The sequence below is a fragment of the Dipodomys merriami genome, unplaced genomic scaffold, assembly GCF_024711535.1.
Source record: "Dipodomys merriami isolate MVZ:Mamm:240054 unplaced genomic scaffold, mDipMer1.0.p SCAF_14, whole genome shotgun sequence".
Lineage (NCBI taxonomy): Eukaryota > Metazoa > Chordata > Mammalia > Rodentia > Heteromyidae > Dipodomys > Dipodomys merriami.
In genome coordinates this window covers 20,876,802-20,892,878 of record NW_027202715.1, presented here as the reverse complement: position 1 = coordinate 20,892,878, position 16,077 = coordinate 20,876,802, and the positions used below count along the sequence as shown (strand labels likewise).

At 36.7% G+C, this 16,077-nt stretch overlaps 1 protein-coding gene across 2 annotated transcripts in view; it reads right to left on the bottom strand.

Annotated features, from left to right (window-relative positions):
* Ctnna3 (catenin alpha 3) overlaps positions 1 to 16,077 on the bottom strand; it is a 1,374,363-nt gene that overhangs the window by 1,247,595 nt on the left and 110,691 nt on the right. For both annotated transcript variants that reach the window (XM_070021006.1, XM_070021007.1), the window contains one exon: positions 8,334 to 8,453. In XM_070021006.1, the coding sequence (XP_069877107.1) occupies positions 8,334 to 8,453 (120 nt within the window). The remainder of the gene's footprint in view (positions 1 to 8,333; positions 8,454 to 16,077) is intronic.

Here is a 16,077-nt window from a genome sequence, read left to right as displayed (position 1 = left end):
TCTTATGCCCTCAGAGTTCTTGAATTCTGTGGTAAGCCAAGAATTATTTTTCAATGTGATTAGTCCTTATCCATCTGAATTTTTTTTCTTTTTAGCTTTAAAACATTTAATTAACAAAGATGTACTCTATTCAAGGTATTGGACATTCTGAGTTGAAATACACATATACACAAAATATTTATTATATAATATATACCATATAAGCATATGGTGATTAATATTATCAAATTACCATATCCATCCCCATGTAAACCATACATTAGACTATAAGAACTTACTCATAACTGAAAGTTTGTACCTTTTGACTAACATCTCCTCTTTTCCCTATCATTGGACCCTTCTACTCTCTGTTTCAGTGAATTTGGCTTTTTTAATTCTACATATAAGTGATAAAATAATATTTTTCTTTCTCAGTCTGGTTTATTTCCTTTAACATCGTGTACTCAAGACTCCTCTGCATTATAACAACTGATGTTCCACATAGTTGGAATGAAAAAAAGCATTCTTTTCTAAGGATGAATAACTTTATTCTGTACATATGTTACATTTTCTTCATCCATTCTTCTGTTTTGGATACTTACATTGTTTCCATGTCTTGCCCATTGTGAATAGTGTTACAATTAACGTGGGAGTGTAGTTATCTGTTCAAGACACTGATTTCATTGCCTTTGGTTATGTACCCAGAAGTGGAGTTGCTGGATCACATGATAATCCTATTACTAGTTTTTATGAGGAATCATCGTATTTTTTTTCTTACTACTGTATCCATTTACATTATCAACATTGTGAAAGGGTTCTCTTTCTCATATCATCAACAACATGTTGTCTCTTGTTTTTCACAACTGTTAGGATGGCTATTAAGAAAAAGCCAAACCAGCATTGGACCTGCTGATCACCAGAGAAACTTCTGAGCCAGGAGCCTGCACAAAGATCCCACCCTCACCCCTTACTCTCTGAGAAGAGGGGCTCCATCCTGCCAAACCCACTCGGCCCCACGATGGGAACCCCAGAGCTACACGGGTCACCCACAGAACACCAGAGCAGAAGACCTGCAAGGTACTGGTGCTGATCCAAAGAGCGCAGAGACAAACCCCAGTGCTCAGAATCTTCACGGAGACCTCCCCTCACCCCTATAAAACAATAAAAGCTATATACAACAGACCAATAGCCAATATTATACTTAATGGGAAAAAACTTCAACCAATTCTCCTAAAATCAGGAACAAGGCAAGGATGCCCACTGTCTCCACTATTCTTTAATATAGTCCTGGAACCTTTAGCCAGGGCAATAAGGCAAGAAAAAGACTTATTAAAGGGATCCGCATAGGGAAAGAAGAAGTTAAACTATCCCTTTTTGCAGATTACATGATACTATACCTTCATGATCCCAAAAACTCCATCCCCAAACCCGTAGAAATCTCTTGGGCAAAGTAGCAGGATACAAAATAAACCCACAAAAATCAGTTGCCTTCCTGTACACTGACAATGTACAGGAAGAGAGGGAGTAAAGGGAGCAACCCCATTCACTATAACCTCACAAAAAATAAAATATTTAGGAATTAACCTAACCAAAGATGTAAAAGAACTATTTAATGAAAACTATAAAAAGTTAAAGAAAGAAATTGCAGAAGACACTAGGAAATGGCAAGACCTCCCATGCTCTTGGATAGGCCGACTTAATATAGTAAAGATGATAATACTACCAAAATTAACATACAAATTCAATGCAATACCTATTAAAATCCCAATGATGCACATCACTGAAATACAGAAAACAGTCCAAAAATTCATATGGAACAACAAAAGACCTAGAATAGCCAAAACAATTCTAAGGGATAAAGACAATATGGGAGGGCTATCCATGCCGAACTTCAAACTCTACTACAGAGCTATAATAACAAAGACAGCATGGTACTGGCACAAAAACAGACCCAAAGACCAATGGAATAGAATAGAAGACCCAGAAATAAAACCACACACCTACAGTCAGCTGATATTTGACAAAGGAGCCAAAGACATACAGTGGAAGAAACACAGCCTCTTCAACCACTGGTGTTGGGAAAACTGGGCGGCCACATGCAGAAAACTAACGTGGACCCCATCCTATCGCCATGCATTAACATCAACTCAAAATGGATTAAAGACCTTAACTCCAAACCTGAATTTCTGAAACTACTGCAGGACAGAGTAAGAGAGACACTGGAACTTATAGGCACAGCCAGGAACTTCCTGAACTAAGTCCCAGGCTCACAACAAATTGGAGACTCGACAAATGGGATTACCTTAAAATAAAAAGTTTCTGCACAGCTAAAGCTATAGCAACAAAGCTAGAAAGACACCAGCAGTGGGGGCTGGGAAGGTGGCTCAGTGGTAGAGCGCTTGCCTTGCATGCATGAGGCCCTGGGTTCGATTCCCCAGCACCACATAAGCAAAAAGAAAAAAAGCCGGAAGTGGCGCTGTGGCTCAAGTGGTAGAGCGCTAGCCTTGAGCTGAAGAGCTGAGGGACAGTGCCCAGGCCCAGAGTTCAGGCCCCACGACCAGACCCAAAAAAAAAAAAAAGAAAGACACCAGCAGTATATCAGACAAGGGGTTAATATCCAGTATATACAGGGAACTCAAGAAACTAATCCCTCCCAAACCTAACAAACCAATTACTAAATGGGCAAGGGAACTGAAGAGAGACTTCTCAGAAGAAGAGATAAAAAAAAAATGGCAAAGAAACACATGAGGAAAAGTTCACCATCCCTGGTTGTGAAGGAAATGCAAATAAAGACAACCCTGAGATACCACCTTACCCCAATCAGAATGTCCCACATCCTAAAGTCAGCCAATAATAAATGCTGGAGGGGATGCGGAGAAAGAGGAACCCTATTACACTGCTGGTGGGAATGTACACTTATACAACCACTTTGGAAAGCAGTCTAGAGGGTCCTCAGAAAGCTAAATATTGACCTTCCTTATGACCCAGTCATACCACTTCTAGGCATCTATCCTGAACAACAGGAACCAGTATACAAGGACACATGCACTTCTATGTTTATTGCAGCACTGTTCACAATAGCCAGGATATAGAAACAACCCAGATGTCCCACCACAGATGAATGGATCCAAAAATTGTGGTATCTATACACAATGGAATATTATGCAGCCATTAGAAATGACAAAATAATGGCATTTGCAGGGAAATGGATGGAGCTAGAAGAAAGCATGTTGAGCGAGGTAAGCCAAGTGCAAACAGACAAATGGCACATGGTCTCCCTGTTAAGTGGATGTTAAATCCAAAATGTTAGGTGATATGACAAAATTATATATATAAGAGAAAATATCTTTATGGAATTACAAATTTAGGAAAAAGGAATCTGGGAATAACACACAATAACAATATAATAGCCACTAACACTACACACATTAGTGCTTTAGAGCCTTTATATGCCTTATATAATCCTTTATACTTATATAATCCTAATATGCTTATATAATCCTTTTTTTAAGAATCTGTAATGTAGGGTTTTTTTTACTGTTTTAAAAGTAGAATGTCAGGTGTCAACACAATACAGTCTAATTAGGTTTGACTAACTAACCGTTGTGCTACATGAATCCACAGTGAGTAGATAATCAGACGCTAACTTGTATGACATAAATAAAAGGTAAGACATGGCAAAGAACAGTTTATAGAATGACCAGGGGTCATTGAGTAAAGTATCGATGAACGTGAGACTCTGGCTTGGCTTTAAAGAATAATTAGTAGTTAAATAAGTGAATAGAAAAGGACTGTGTGTTCTGATATAAAGTCAGAAGGCAAGACGAACGTATCTCAATCAGCGAGACAAGAACGCGAGCTATGCGCTATGTTCTAACTAGAACATCCATCTTTAGTACAGTCTTTCAATTTTCCTCTTTTTTTAAGCAGCTAGAACAATTTTATCTAAGTGCAACAGTTTTATTCATTTCTCTTCTCCAGAGCTGGGAATCCTTCATTCCTTTGCTTGAGTGCATAAGGTATTTTGGTCCCCTTGCTCTCCCTCTGTGGGAGTTTATCTTTGGTCTGACTAGCTCAGCCATGGCCATGTACCATCGTGGACTTTCGGATAGACCCCCACACACACCGCCACCACCCCCCCACCTCGCCTCCAAGCACAAGCTCAGAAGTCTGCTCTTGATGTGATCCTCTGCGTTGCTGGAGGAACACGGAGCAAGAGCTCACAAATGGAAGGATGCTCCCACCTTCTGCCTTGCCCCCGCTCTCGGGAGCATGTGCTGAATTCTGGAGCCAGTATGGCCTGATAGGAGAGGCCTTTTTGTGCTGTGTCATTTTCCCCCACCATGTTGCCCTTTGTCTCAGCCGCCATTTTTTACCTCTACCCACCTAAGCGAAGTCACCTGTTCCCGCCTATCAGATGGTACCCCTAAATGAGGTTAATATTTTAAGTTCCCTTTTTTTTTCACAGCAACATGTAAATGTGCTTCTGTCTAGATAATGTTTCGCTCAATAACGTCAACTTTAATTTACAACAAAGAATTTTGGAAGCCATTGGAAGTGGTGTGTCTTTTATCATGTTATTCTAAGTATTAAGAGTAGGAGAGAAGAAGAAATTCAATTAGAGTCCAGATTATATTTTATTCCATAAACCCAAAGCCCCGAGAAAAATCCCTTGATTTATAGCCTCTCAAATTAACGGTAGTCTGGGATCTATGTAATAACTGGAGATTGCTATTACCATCCATATGTAGCACTAATGGGGGGGATAAATACCTACTAGTCCAAACAGATAAACTCCAAAGATAATATCTCTAGCTAGTGAAAACAGAATGAGTCTCTTTGAGTTAATGCTGCTCTGTCATTTGTTTCTTTCAGGCTGATTCACCTTTGTCTTCTAACTGCTTCATCTATCAACACCCCTTTGCTCACCTTTCCCAACCAAAACTATTTGCAACTTTAGTCCTTTTGTATGTTAAAAAAAAAAAAAACTGAAATGTTTCTTCCTTGACCCAGGAATAGCTGAAATAATGTAGGAGAGAAAGTTCAAAAACTTTTTTTCAAAAACAGAGAAGGGAATGGGGCTGGGAATGGAGTTTCATAGTAGAGAGCTTGCCTAGCATACATGAGGCCCTGGGTTCAATTCCTCAGTACCACATAAACAGAAAAATCTGGAAGTGGCCCTGTGGCTCAAGTGGTAGAGTGCTAGTCTTGATCTGTATCCAGGCCCTGAGTTCAAGCCCCAAGACTGGCAGAGAGATAGAGGAGAGAGGGGGCTGGGGGATAATGGAGCAAAAATAACCAGTATATGTCTGGGACAAGCAGAAAAGATCAAAAGCTATGTACATATGACCAGATAAGATGATATTAAGTGAAATGAATGCCAAGATGGGGACACAAGTGTTTTTTTTTCTTTCTTGCTATTGTTCCATGTGATTTTTTTTTGTTTCTTTGTATGTTCCTCCCCCACTGTATAATCCCTGTTTTCACTGTATTTGATGTTGATGCCCTGCATCTTGTACATACACTTCTCTAGCTTGGGGAGGGGAAGGGGAAAAACAAAATAGGGATACTGGTTGACCCATTGTAACAATAGGATGTACAAGACACTATGTTGAAAAATAAACTTCACAATTTAAGCGGAGAGGAGGGCAAGAGGGGGAATGTAGTTGTGGAGGTGGGAGGGAAGGGATGGTAGGGGAAAAACAAAGGAGGAGGTAACAATGCTGGATAGGAAATGTACTCATTACTTTGCTGATGAAACTGTAACCCCTCTGTACAGTTTTTTTACAATAAAAAAATATTAAAAATATTCAATTAAAAAATGGAGCAAAGTATGCTAAGGGTCTATTCGGTACCAGGAAATAAATCTCTCAGGAAATGGTATTCAAAATATCATAAGAAATGATAAAAAAATAAGATAGAATGGATGGATCCAAGAAAATGATTCACTATGCATCCATAACTTACCGCATTGGCTTTCTGTTTAAAGAAGTGGATAGAATGAAATATATTAGCAAAAACTGAAATGATACACAGTTCTGTTAGCCTTTGGCATATGGGAAGCTAAGGGCTAAGGATCTTCTGAATTTTAAAAGTAAAGCCAAACACAATAATTTTGATTATCTATAATCTGAGGCCAAAATTTCTGGTATGTGTCTGTAGTTACAGCAACAACATCCCCCAATAATATTTATTAAGCATTCGCCATGGGCCAGATATCGTGAAACCGAAGAGGGTACAGCATGCACTGAAAGTGCAAGTGACAGACAAGACTTTTCCCTATACAGCTTACATTTTGCCACATGAAGAGTGAAAAATACAATGCAGTTGGCCAGGGAATAAACTATGACTAATTCTCTGGAACAAAGTATCCTGGCTTTATCACAAGGTAGCTTTTTGCTGACTTAGCGATTTTACAGTACACCAACTCTTTTCCAAGAGGAAAACATGTGCTCAATTTCTGGAGCTTTATAAAGGAATACAATGGAAGGCCAGAGACAAATTCTCGTTGAACTCTGCCAGACCAGAAAACACAACACTCCAGGTTTGGAGTCAAACTGATTTAAATTTGATATCCAGTTCCATGCACAATGACCTTAGGAGAAGTACTAACTCTCTTAATTGTTTTCTCATCTCTGAAATAGTGCCATAATAGTGTTATAAGGATTTAATGATGGAATTCATAAATTTTAGTCATATTACGTGGCATATAATTGCTGATTTAATAAATTACAATTTCACTAATTTGTAATCACTTGTATATTGCACTTCATATGCCCATCTTTTCCTCATGCATAGGTAGTTTACCTGTCTTTCCTCAGTGCTGCTTCTATACTTCTGCCCTTGAAGCAGTTACCTTCTTTCAAATTCACAATCAGCTAATGTAAGAATCTAATCTCTAAAAATGTGCTAAAAGGGAAGAATAAGAGAAGAGGACAGTGACTATCACCTGTCAACTCAAACAACCGTTGGTGGTAAAAATATGATCTTGGAAACAAACACTGTACTAAAAATTGCCTAGGCCAAAGCAGTGATTCACAGGGTGAATTTTAAACAGCAGCATCTGGGAACTTGCTCTAGTAACTCTCAATAACAATGACTATCTCTGTTACGTGTGCCAGCAGGCCAGCAGGCATCTTTTCAAAACAAAGTTCAAATTCATATTGTGTCCCATTTCATATAAAGTGAGTGTAAAGAAAATTCATGTGTTCTGGAATATTCTATAAAAACAAATATAACTCCTAGGAAAAACAGGGCTTCCAAAAGGTTAACTATGCAAGTAACATTTGTGATAGAGTAACAAGTTAGAACACGATTCTCTTTCTCCAGCCAATAATTCTAAACCACACCATGTTAACTTAATGAGTTCAACTACATATACAAAGTAGCACTTCGAAAACCTCCCATTCCGAAAAAGCTAAAACATGTTAGACAATGGCAAGAAAGTCACACTTTTCCCACACTAACAGGCCTTCCTCTCAAGTGAAAGTCTCAGAGTTGGGTCAGCTATGTCGTTGTTTTTCTAGACATCATCTGTCATTGAGCATATACTCAAATTTCATGCAACCTGATTTAAGCATCTAACTGGCTGTTTCTGATCATAATAAACATTGGACCAAAGCAAAAGCTTGATGATCCTGCCACCTAGTGGCTACAAAGAAACTAGAGCAGACCCAACATGACAAGGTCTGACAAACACCATCTCCAAAACTCTCAGAATGTAATCATTGTGAATCTTAGATGTATAAAGGACCAATCCTAAAAAAAAAAAAAGGACCAATCCTAAATACAAAACATATAAATTTTTTCTTGTCTCTGGGTTTATCTTAATGCCTATGCAAGGAAGCAAAAGATGTACATTTGCCAAGTATATTTCCCTTCAAGGCCCCACAGCAAACCTTTACAGATCTTCAAATAAAAATTTCTTTTTAAATTTGTTGGAAGATTTACAACTCTTTTCCTTAATTTTGTGGTATATATGCATAAGATTTTTCTTGGTCTTTGCGTGATTTTTCTTCTTGGATATCCTCTATCAAATATAAAAGCCACCTGGCCAAGCCATCACAGAAGTTCTTTTTGAGTAGCTAAGGTGTTGTTAGTCAAAGGATAGTTAGACCTCCACAAACCAGCAGGAGTTTTCTTTAAAAGAAGTGTAACCCCCCTAAAGTACACATCTAAAAGCAAGGACCACATTGAACACCGTAGGAAGCCATATGAACCAGCTCCGCTCAGCATAAACTATATCTGCCTCAACCATTAGAAGCTATGTCTTCTCAAACTTGCCTGAACCTCTCACAGGCAGGACAGCAGGAATCCTGGAATACTCTTCTTCTCCAAAGAGCACTGACTCTTACCTGTTGACGCTTGAAGGCTAAATAATCCAAATTTTCTAGCTCTTTTCCAAGCTTCTGGTAGGTTTTCTGGAGGTCAGATTTGTTGGAAACATTTTTAAGAGATTCAAATGTTCTTTGAAACTGAAAATGAAGACAAAAAGATCATTAGGGTAGCAGCATATTTTTCTCACATCCCCAGCTGGCTAACAGACAGAGTCAATAATAAGGTTCAGTTTCTCCCATCCATAATACAGAGATAATAAATGCTAGTTAATTATCTTTCAATAAAATAATTAGAGACAATTATAAGGCATTAGAAACTGTGTCCAATGTGCAACTCGTGTTATTTGCATGAATGAGAAACCTGTTTTAGTTCTCATTCTAACAAAGAAGACTTAATTTAAAAACAAGCCTTCAAATGTGGAAGATAACACTCTTTAATAGTATCTTATCCTGGGGTCCAGAATTAAGAGCTCCAGGAAACTCACGTAGTTTTTCTGTTCTTTCAGTGATGACCATCAATTTCAGCCAAATCTCTCACAAAAACAAACAACAAAACCCTTCCCCATGCAGTTAATATGTTTGATTTTCTCTTATATTTCCTATGACCTTTTCATCAACCATGAAGGGCTTTAGAAACAATAAGTGATTCAACAAAAATAAGCCTTCATATTTGAACCATTATAAGGATATATTAAAAACAAAAACAAGAATACTCTCCTACAGGGCTACTTCAGAGGCTGAGATAGCGATTCTAAGCCAGTCTGTGCAGGTAAGTTAGTGAGACTCTTATCTAAAAAAAAACTACAAAGGGAAAAAAGTCAGCAGCAGAGCTGTGGCTCAAGTGATAGAACACTAGCCCTGAGCAAAAGAAGTTCAGGATCAGCACATAGGCCCTTGAATTCAAGCCTCAGGAATGGCATCCAAAAAAGGAAAGAAAAAAAAGCTTTCACAATCCAATCATGGAAATAAACAAATTTTTGAAAAGGTATTTGCTTGTATGATATTTTTTTATAATAGCATGGGACTTCCCTCTAGAAAGCATATGGTGAATAAATCACCCAGCAAGCTTCAAAAAGGAAGAACTCTCAAAGAAGGAAAGAAACTAATTTATTTGTTCATTTGTTTGTTTTGCCAGTCTTGAAGGGCCTGGGCTCCGTTCCTGAGCCTCTTTGTGCTCAAGGCTAGCCCTCTACTACTTGAGCCACAGCTTTTTCTGAGTAAGAGTCTCATGGACTTTTTTTTTTACATATAAGAGTCTCATGGACTCTTTTGCCAAGCCTGACTTCAAACACCAGTCCTCAGATCTCAGCCTCCTGAGTAGCTAGGATTACAGGCAGGAGCCACCAGTGCCTGGTGAAAACTAACATTTAGATAATCAAAGCAGATGTGGCAAATTCCACTATCAATTTCTGCTCTGTAAGATACACACATTATTAAATCAGAATGCTCCCATTTATTTTTAAGTCAGATACTGGATAAATACAAAGGTGACAAGTTGTAATACATCACAGAATAGTGTCTGCTACTAATAACTAATTAAGCAAAGAGAATTCACAGAAAATTGAATTCTTGGTTTATTTCAGTAAATTAGAACATACTTTGGAAGGTTAATGATTGAAAATGTCAAATAATACAATTTGCAAGACATTTTCATTAGCTGTCTCTTTATGCCATTTATTTCCCATATTCATTCTGTACCCTTAGTCAGATTTCTACAGATAGAGACTTCACCATCAGCCACACACCCTAACTCCACTATGACTATGATGCTATGAGACAGGCTAATAAGATTTTATAGAATATAATTAAGTTTCCAGGGAAATGATTTGACCCTTACTATATCAAACTCTATGGAGTTAGTCGTTAGAAAAAGCATTCCATTGAATTAAATCCTCAATTTCATGAAAGCAACAAATTTATCTCAATACAAGGTAAAAGGGAAAAAAGAAATGGGAAATAACAATGCTAAACTGAGGTTCCACAGCAGGACATCAAATTAAATTCAACAAATAATCATTTAAAACTAAGATGCTCAAGGCACTCTGAATATGAAACATGTTTTCTGCCCTAAAGGAACTCACAGAGTACAAGAGAAACTAGACATGAAACTCAGAAATGGTAAGGACACTGGCATTTATTGAATGCCTGTTCAACCCCAGATACTTTATGCTTTTCAACTGAATTCTCATTAGAACAACAGGAGTTCCTACTTCTATTCTCATTGTACAAGTACAATCTGGGACCAGAAAGCTTGATGAAACTAAACTTTAATACAATGCCTACTCTATTTCCACCCTACTACTAACTCTAACAGGAAAAGCAGTCAGGAGACTGCAAAAAGAGATAAAAGTAACATAAAGTGAAATTTTAAAACTCATTAATGCTACACTGTGTAGAAGACATGAGGGAGTTTAAGTTGGGCCACAAAGAACAGGAAGACTTTTCAGAGTCCTAAGTATGAACCATTCTGTTCTGTTTAGAAACAATCACATCTGCTCTTTTCTCTCTTCTTGTAATATAACAAATTCTTAAACTTTGGAGTTCATGGACCAGTATCAGGACAGAGAGAGAAAAAAAATTATATATATTATATGTGCATATATTATATATAAATATGCTTAATATTTTATGTAATATATATCATATATAACTATATTATATGTAAATATGTTTAATATATTATGTAGTATATGTCATATATACTATGTTATAACAAATTTATATTCTTTATATGTATGTTTTATATATAATATTTACTATATGTTGTGTCCATTTCTTGCTCCCTTTTCAATACATTCAAATGGAAATAACATTAGATGTGAATTTCTAAACAAAGTAATTTTATCTATGAATTAATCATTAGAGGTCATTTTGCCAATCAATGCATGTAATTTTAAAATGTTCTTTATCCTTGCATTTTCTCTCCCTAAGAAATAATATCTCTGCTTCTTAAATATATCTCCTCACATTTATCGGTGTAAACCTTATATAACCTCAAATGGGAACATCAAGGGAAATACACTTACTTGTATGTCTCTGAAATAAGGAACACACACACACACACAAAAAAAAAAAAAAAACAGTACTTCCAGCTAATAAGTCCATAGCCAAAGAAGAAAGAGACAATCCAATACATCATCATAAGGGTGTTTTAACTGAAGGTCAAAGTTTGCATAATGTTGGGTATTAACTTAAATTTTCATTGTCAATACTTATATCTTCCATTTATTAATACAAAAGGATTCACAGTACTGTAAAAACATGATAACTGCATTCATTTAAATAGATTGTTTTCTCTTACAATAACAAGTTATTGTAATTGAAAGGTTATACAAAATCTATAGTATAACTTTGAATTTGGTTTCTATTAAACATACCGTAGTCCCAATTACCCACATGTTTTTTTTTTCCTTTGGTCAGTCATGAGGCTTGAACCTAGGGCCTGGGCACTTTCCCTGAACATTTTCTGCTCAAGGCTAGCACTCTGCCCCTTTTTGAGCTGCAGTACCACTTCCAGTTTTCTGGTAGTTAACTGGAGATAAGAGTCTCACAGACTTTCCTGTTTGGGCTGGCATCAAACCACGATCCTCAGATCTCAGCCTCCTGAGTAGCTAAGATTCCACATGTGTTCTTAAAGTGCTCAAGAATAAAGGCAATAGATTTACTTTGCAGATAAAACTGAGTAATGGAGATAAGACTGGTTAAACTGAATTCTAGAATTTAAAGAAGTTTGATATTGACTTGGTTTAAAGATTTTTTTCCCCTTTCAGTGTGTTTTTAAATATTAATACAGTACATTTTCATTTCATTAAATTGATTATTTCTCAAAATAAATGATTTCCCAGTTGGAGATAAATTGATAGAAGAAGCAACAAATAATGGAAGAGTTTTAAGTATCCCTGGAACTCACTTTTTTAAGGTTTGAAATGAGAACTTAAAATGAGCCATGAACCCCAAAATAATTTGCTGATCTTTTAATTTATCCTGGCTTAATTTTTCGCTCAATATAAATTAACTTACCTACCCAGGAGGCTGATATCTGAGAATCATGGTTCAAAGCCAACTTGGGCAGTAAAATCCGTGAGACTTTTATCTCCAACTACCAAAAAAGCCAGAAATGGAGCTGTGACTCAAAACGATAGAGTGCTAGCCTTGAGCACAAATGCTGAGGGACAGTGCCAAGCCCTGAGTTCAAGCCCCAGAACTAGCAGAAGAAAAAAAAAACTGAAATAAAAACCATCCCACTGAGTCAATTTGAACCAAAATTAAATAGGAATGTTTAACTGTTGAAACTGAATATTAACATGATTTCTAAACTAAGAAAAATTCATTTCTGTCCTATTTGACTACCTTATCATATCTTACAGGGCAGACAAGATAAAAACGAAAAGATGCAAACAATATCCCTAAGTCCAATATTCACAATAGAACTAAGAATTACAAACAGTTCCAGCGCGTGCTATCTCAGCACACATTGTGTGATGTTCAGAAATAATAATAATAGCAATCCATCAAATCAAACAACAGAGGCCATGATTGCTCATCTCCCATTAAAATTTCTGAATACCTGCTTTATGAGAAAAGAAAGCATAAACAAAGGCAACAGGGAAATGTGTAGTTTGACTCAGCAGTCCCTCTTCTAAAATACATTTTTCTCCTTTCTCCTGACAATACACATTAAATAAATCTAAACCAATGTTCTCTAAACACTACACAGCCAATCCGTTGGTGGAAATTATGTAGATTCATGGAGTAATTTAAGAAGGAGGGCAAGAAGAAGCCAGCTGAAACAGCAGGTAGGGGAGGGGGTGAGGGAATATAGCCAGGGCTCTGGCAAGTAAAGATTCCCTAGCCCTCGCTGCCAGTGCTCTGGTTCTTTTTGTGGTCAGATAGATTGATTCAAATAACTCCATAGCCCCAGCAGCCTACTAATTCCCCTGATGGAATATATATATATATATATATATATATATATATATATATATATATATATATACAGTAGTAACTGTTCCAAACCAGAGCTAGCTCAATAATTGTCATTTTTGCCCTTCCTTATTTAAGCTGTTGTGCATTTGTGCAAGGTTCTCAGTACTTCCAAAAACATAAAAAGAAGTACCAGGCTCATAGCATTTATATATAAAAGCAAGTATTGTAAGTGCCTGATTGAACGCACTAGATCACCAAGTGTGGTCTTAGTGTCTCTAATATGCCAGTTTGAAACAATGCCAAAAGATTCTGGAGAGTGAGGCAGTGAAGAGTCAAAAGAATAGTGTTAATGTTCTGTGAATAGTACTCTTTAGGGTAAAAAATAATTTTTAAGTATAAGAAATGTCTAATCTAGTTTATTTAAACAGGGAAACAACAGATCAACTGAACTGAATTATAGAAAAATATTTCATTTTTCAGAATTTACCCCATTGATTTCTTTTTTATCAAGAAATGTATTAGCATATATCAGTTGTACAGGATTAGGGTCCGTGTGACATTTCCATAATGCATTCATCATACCTCATCAACCTCATTCTTATCACTCTCCCTTACCTGCTTTCCTCACTTCTTAAGATAATTTTAACATATTTTGTTGTTCTATTTTCATATATATATAACGTACTTTGACTATATTCATCTTCATTAACCACGTCCATTCATTCACCTTCCTCCTCCCACTGATCCTTACACACTCTGAACAATGCCTGGTTTTTGTTGTTATTTGATTTTAGCAATACCAAACCTTAAACTCGGACCTCAAACTTCCTTGCTTTGGATTGTTTGGCTTTACCACTTAAGCCATACCTGCAACCCCAGAGTCTGTTTTCATACATGTTTTCCAATCGTACTTATAAAATGTTGATGACACTTATTAAGAAGTTTACATTTGCAGCAGAAATTTAAAATGCATAGACAGACAGACAGATACTTCAAATGAGGTTTTGCTGGGAGAAATTATTATAAAAATTAAATAAAACCTGGAACAAAATCAGAAAAAGGCCTACATGTTGAAACTACACTTTTCTCAAAGTTTAAGATACAATACCTTGCTATTTAATAACTACACAATTTTTGTTGAGTCTCTACCACTCCAGTCTTCACCGTGTTATTCATAGCGTATTTGTCAACTGTGTTTGCCTATCTCCTTTCCAAGGTTATAGAATCTGCTGAAAATTTTTAAAAAGGAAAATGAGATATTGTCATTCAATAAATACTTATTATTGGGCAACAGACATGTAAGAAACAGACAAAAACAATTTTTGTGTGTTATGGCTCTGGGTCATAAACTCAAGGCCCGGGTATTGTCTCTTAGCTTTTTAACTCAAGGCTGGTAATCTACCACTTGTGCCACAGCTCCACTTTCAGATTTTTGATGATTAATTGGAGATAAGAATCTCGTGAAATTTCCTGCCCAGGCTGGCTTTGAACTACAATTCTCAGATCTTAGCCTCCTGAGTAACATAGATACAAGTGGAGACAACAGTACTTAGCAACATCTTAACTATTTTATACATTTAAAAAGTTCTATAGAATTGTAAGATTGCCATAATTAAATTGAATGAGGGCTGAACTAAATGGTAACTAAGTAATTGTTTATGGATCATCATATCTCTATAGGGTATGAGAAATTAAAAGATACATAGATGTATACTGTTAAAAATGATTCCCTAGCTCAACCTCCCTAGCCATAAAAGAAATGCAAATCAAAACAACATTAAGATACCACCTCACTCCAGTTAGAATGGCAAAAATCAAGAACTCTAATAACAACAAATGCTGGAGGGGATGTGGACAGAAGGGAACCTTACTGCATTGTTGGTGGGAGTGTAAACTTGTTCAACCACTTTGGAAAGCAGTATGGAGGTTCCTCAAAAGACTCCACATAGAGCTCCCCTATGACCCAGCAATCCCACTTTTGGGCATTTACCCAAATGATCACAAACAAGACCACACTAAAGCTACCAGCACAACTATGCTTATTGCAGCATTATTTACTATAGCTAAGATATGGAACCAACCCCGATGCCCCTCAGTAGATGAATGGATCAAGAAAATGTGGTATATATACACAATGGAATTCTATGCCTCCATCAGAAAGAATAACATTGCCCCACTTGTTAGAAAATGGAAAGACTTGGAAAAAATTATATTAAGTGAAGTAAGCCAAGCCCAAAGAACCATAGGTCCCATGGTTTCCCTTATTTGCAATATCTAATACATGTACGAGTCAAGCAGAAAAGGTCAGATAAGGTGATGTTAGGAAAGTGAACCCTAAGATATGTATTTAAATGTTTTTTTCTTTCATGCATTTGTTTCTAACGCATTTATAAGATTATTTCTTTGTTGCTTTGTATGTCCCTCCCCCACAGTATAACCCCTACTTTCACTGTATTTGATGTCGGTATAATTTGTGGAGGGGAAGGGGGAAAACAAGTCGTTTAAATAAGGATACAGGTGGACCCGTTGTAACAATGAGAAGTACAAGTTGTCATGTTGAAAACGAACTTTACAACTTTTGGGGGGGGAGTTGGCTGGGGGAGGTGAGGGGAGGCTGGGAAGGGATGGGAAGGGGAAACAAAGGAGGAGGCTACAATGCTTGATAAGAAATGTACTCATTATCTTGCCCATGTAATTGTAACCCCTCTGTACAGTATTTTCACAATAAAAAATAAATAAAAATAAAAATAAATGAAAACAAAAAAATGATTCCTTAGTGTTATTCCTATCAGCAAACCTGAGGCATATAAGAACAGGAAGTGATAGCAAGTAGGAA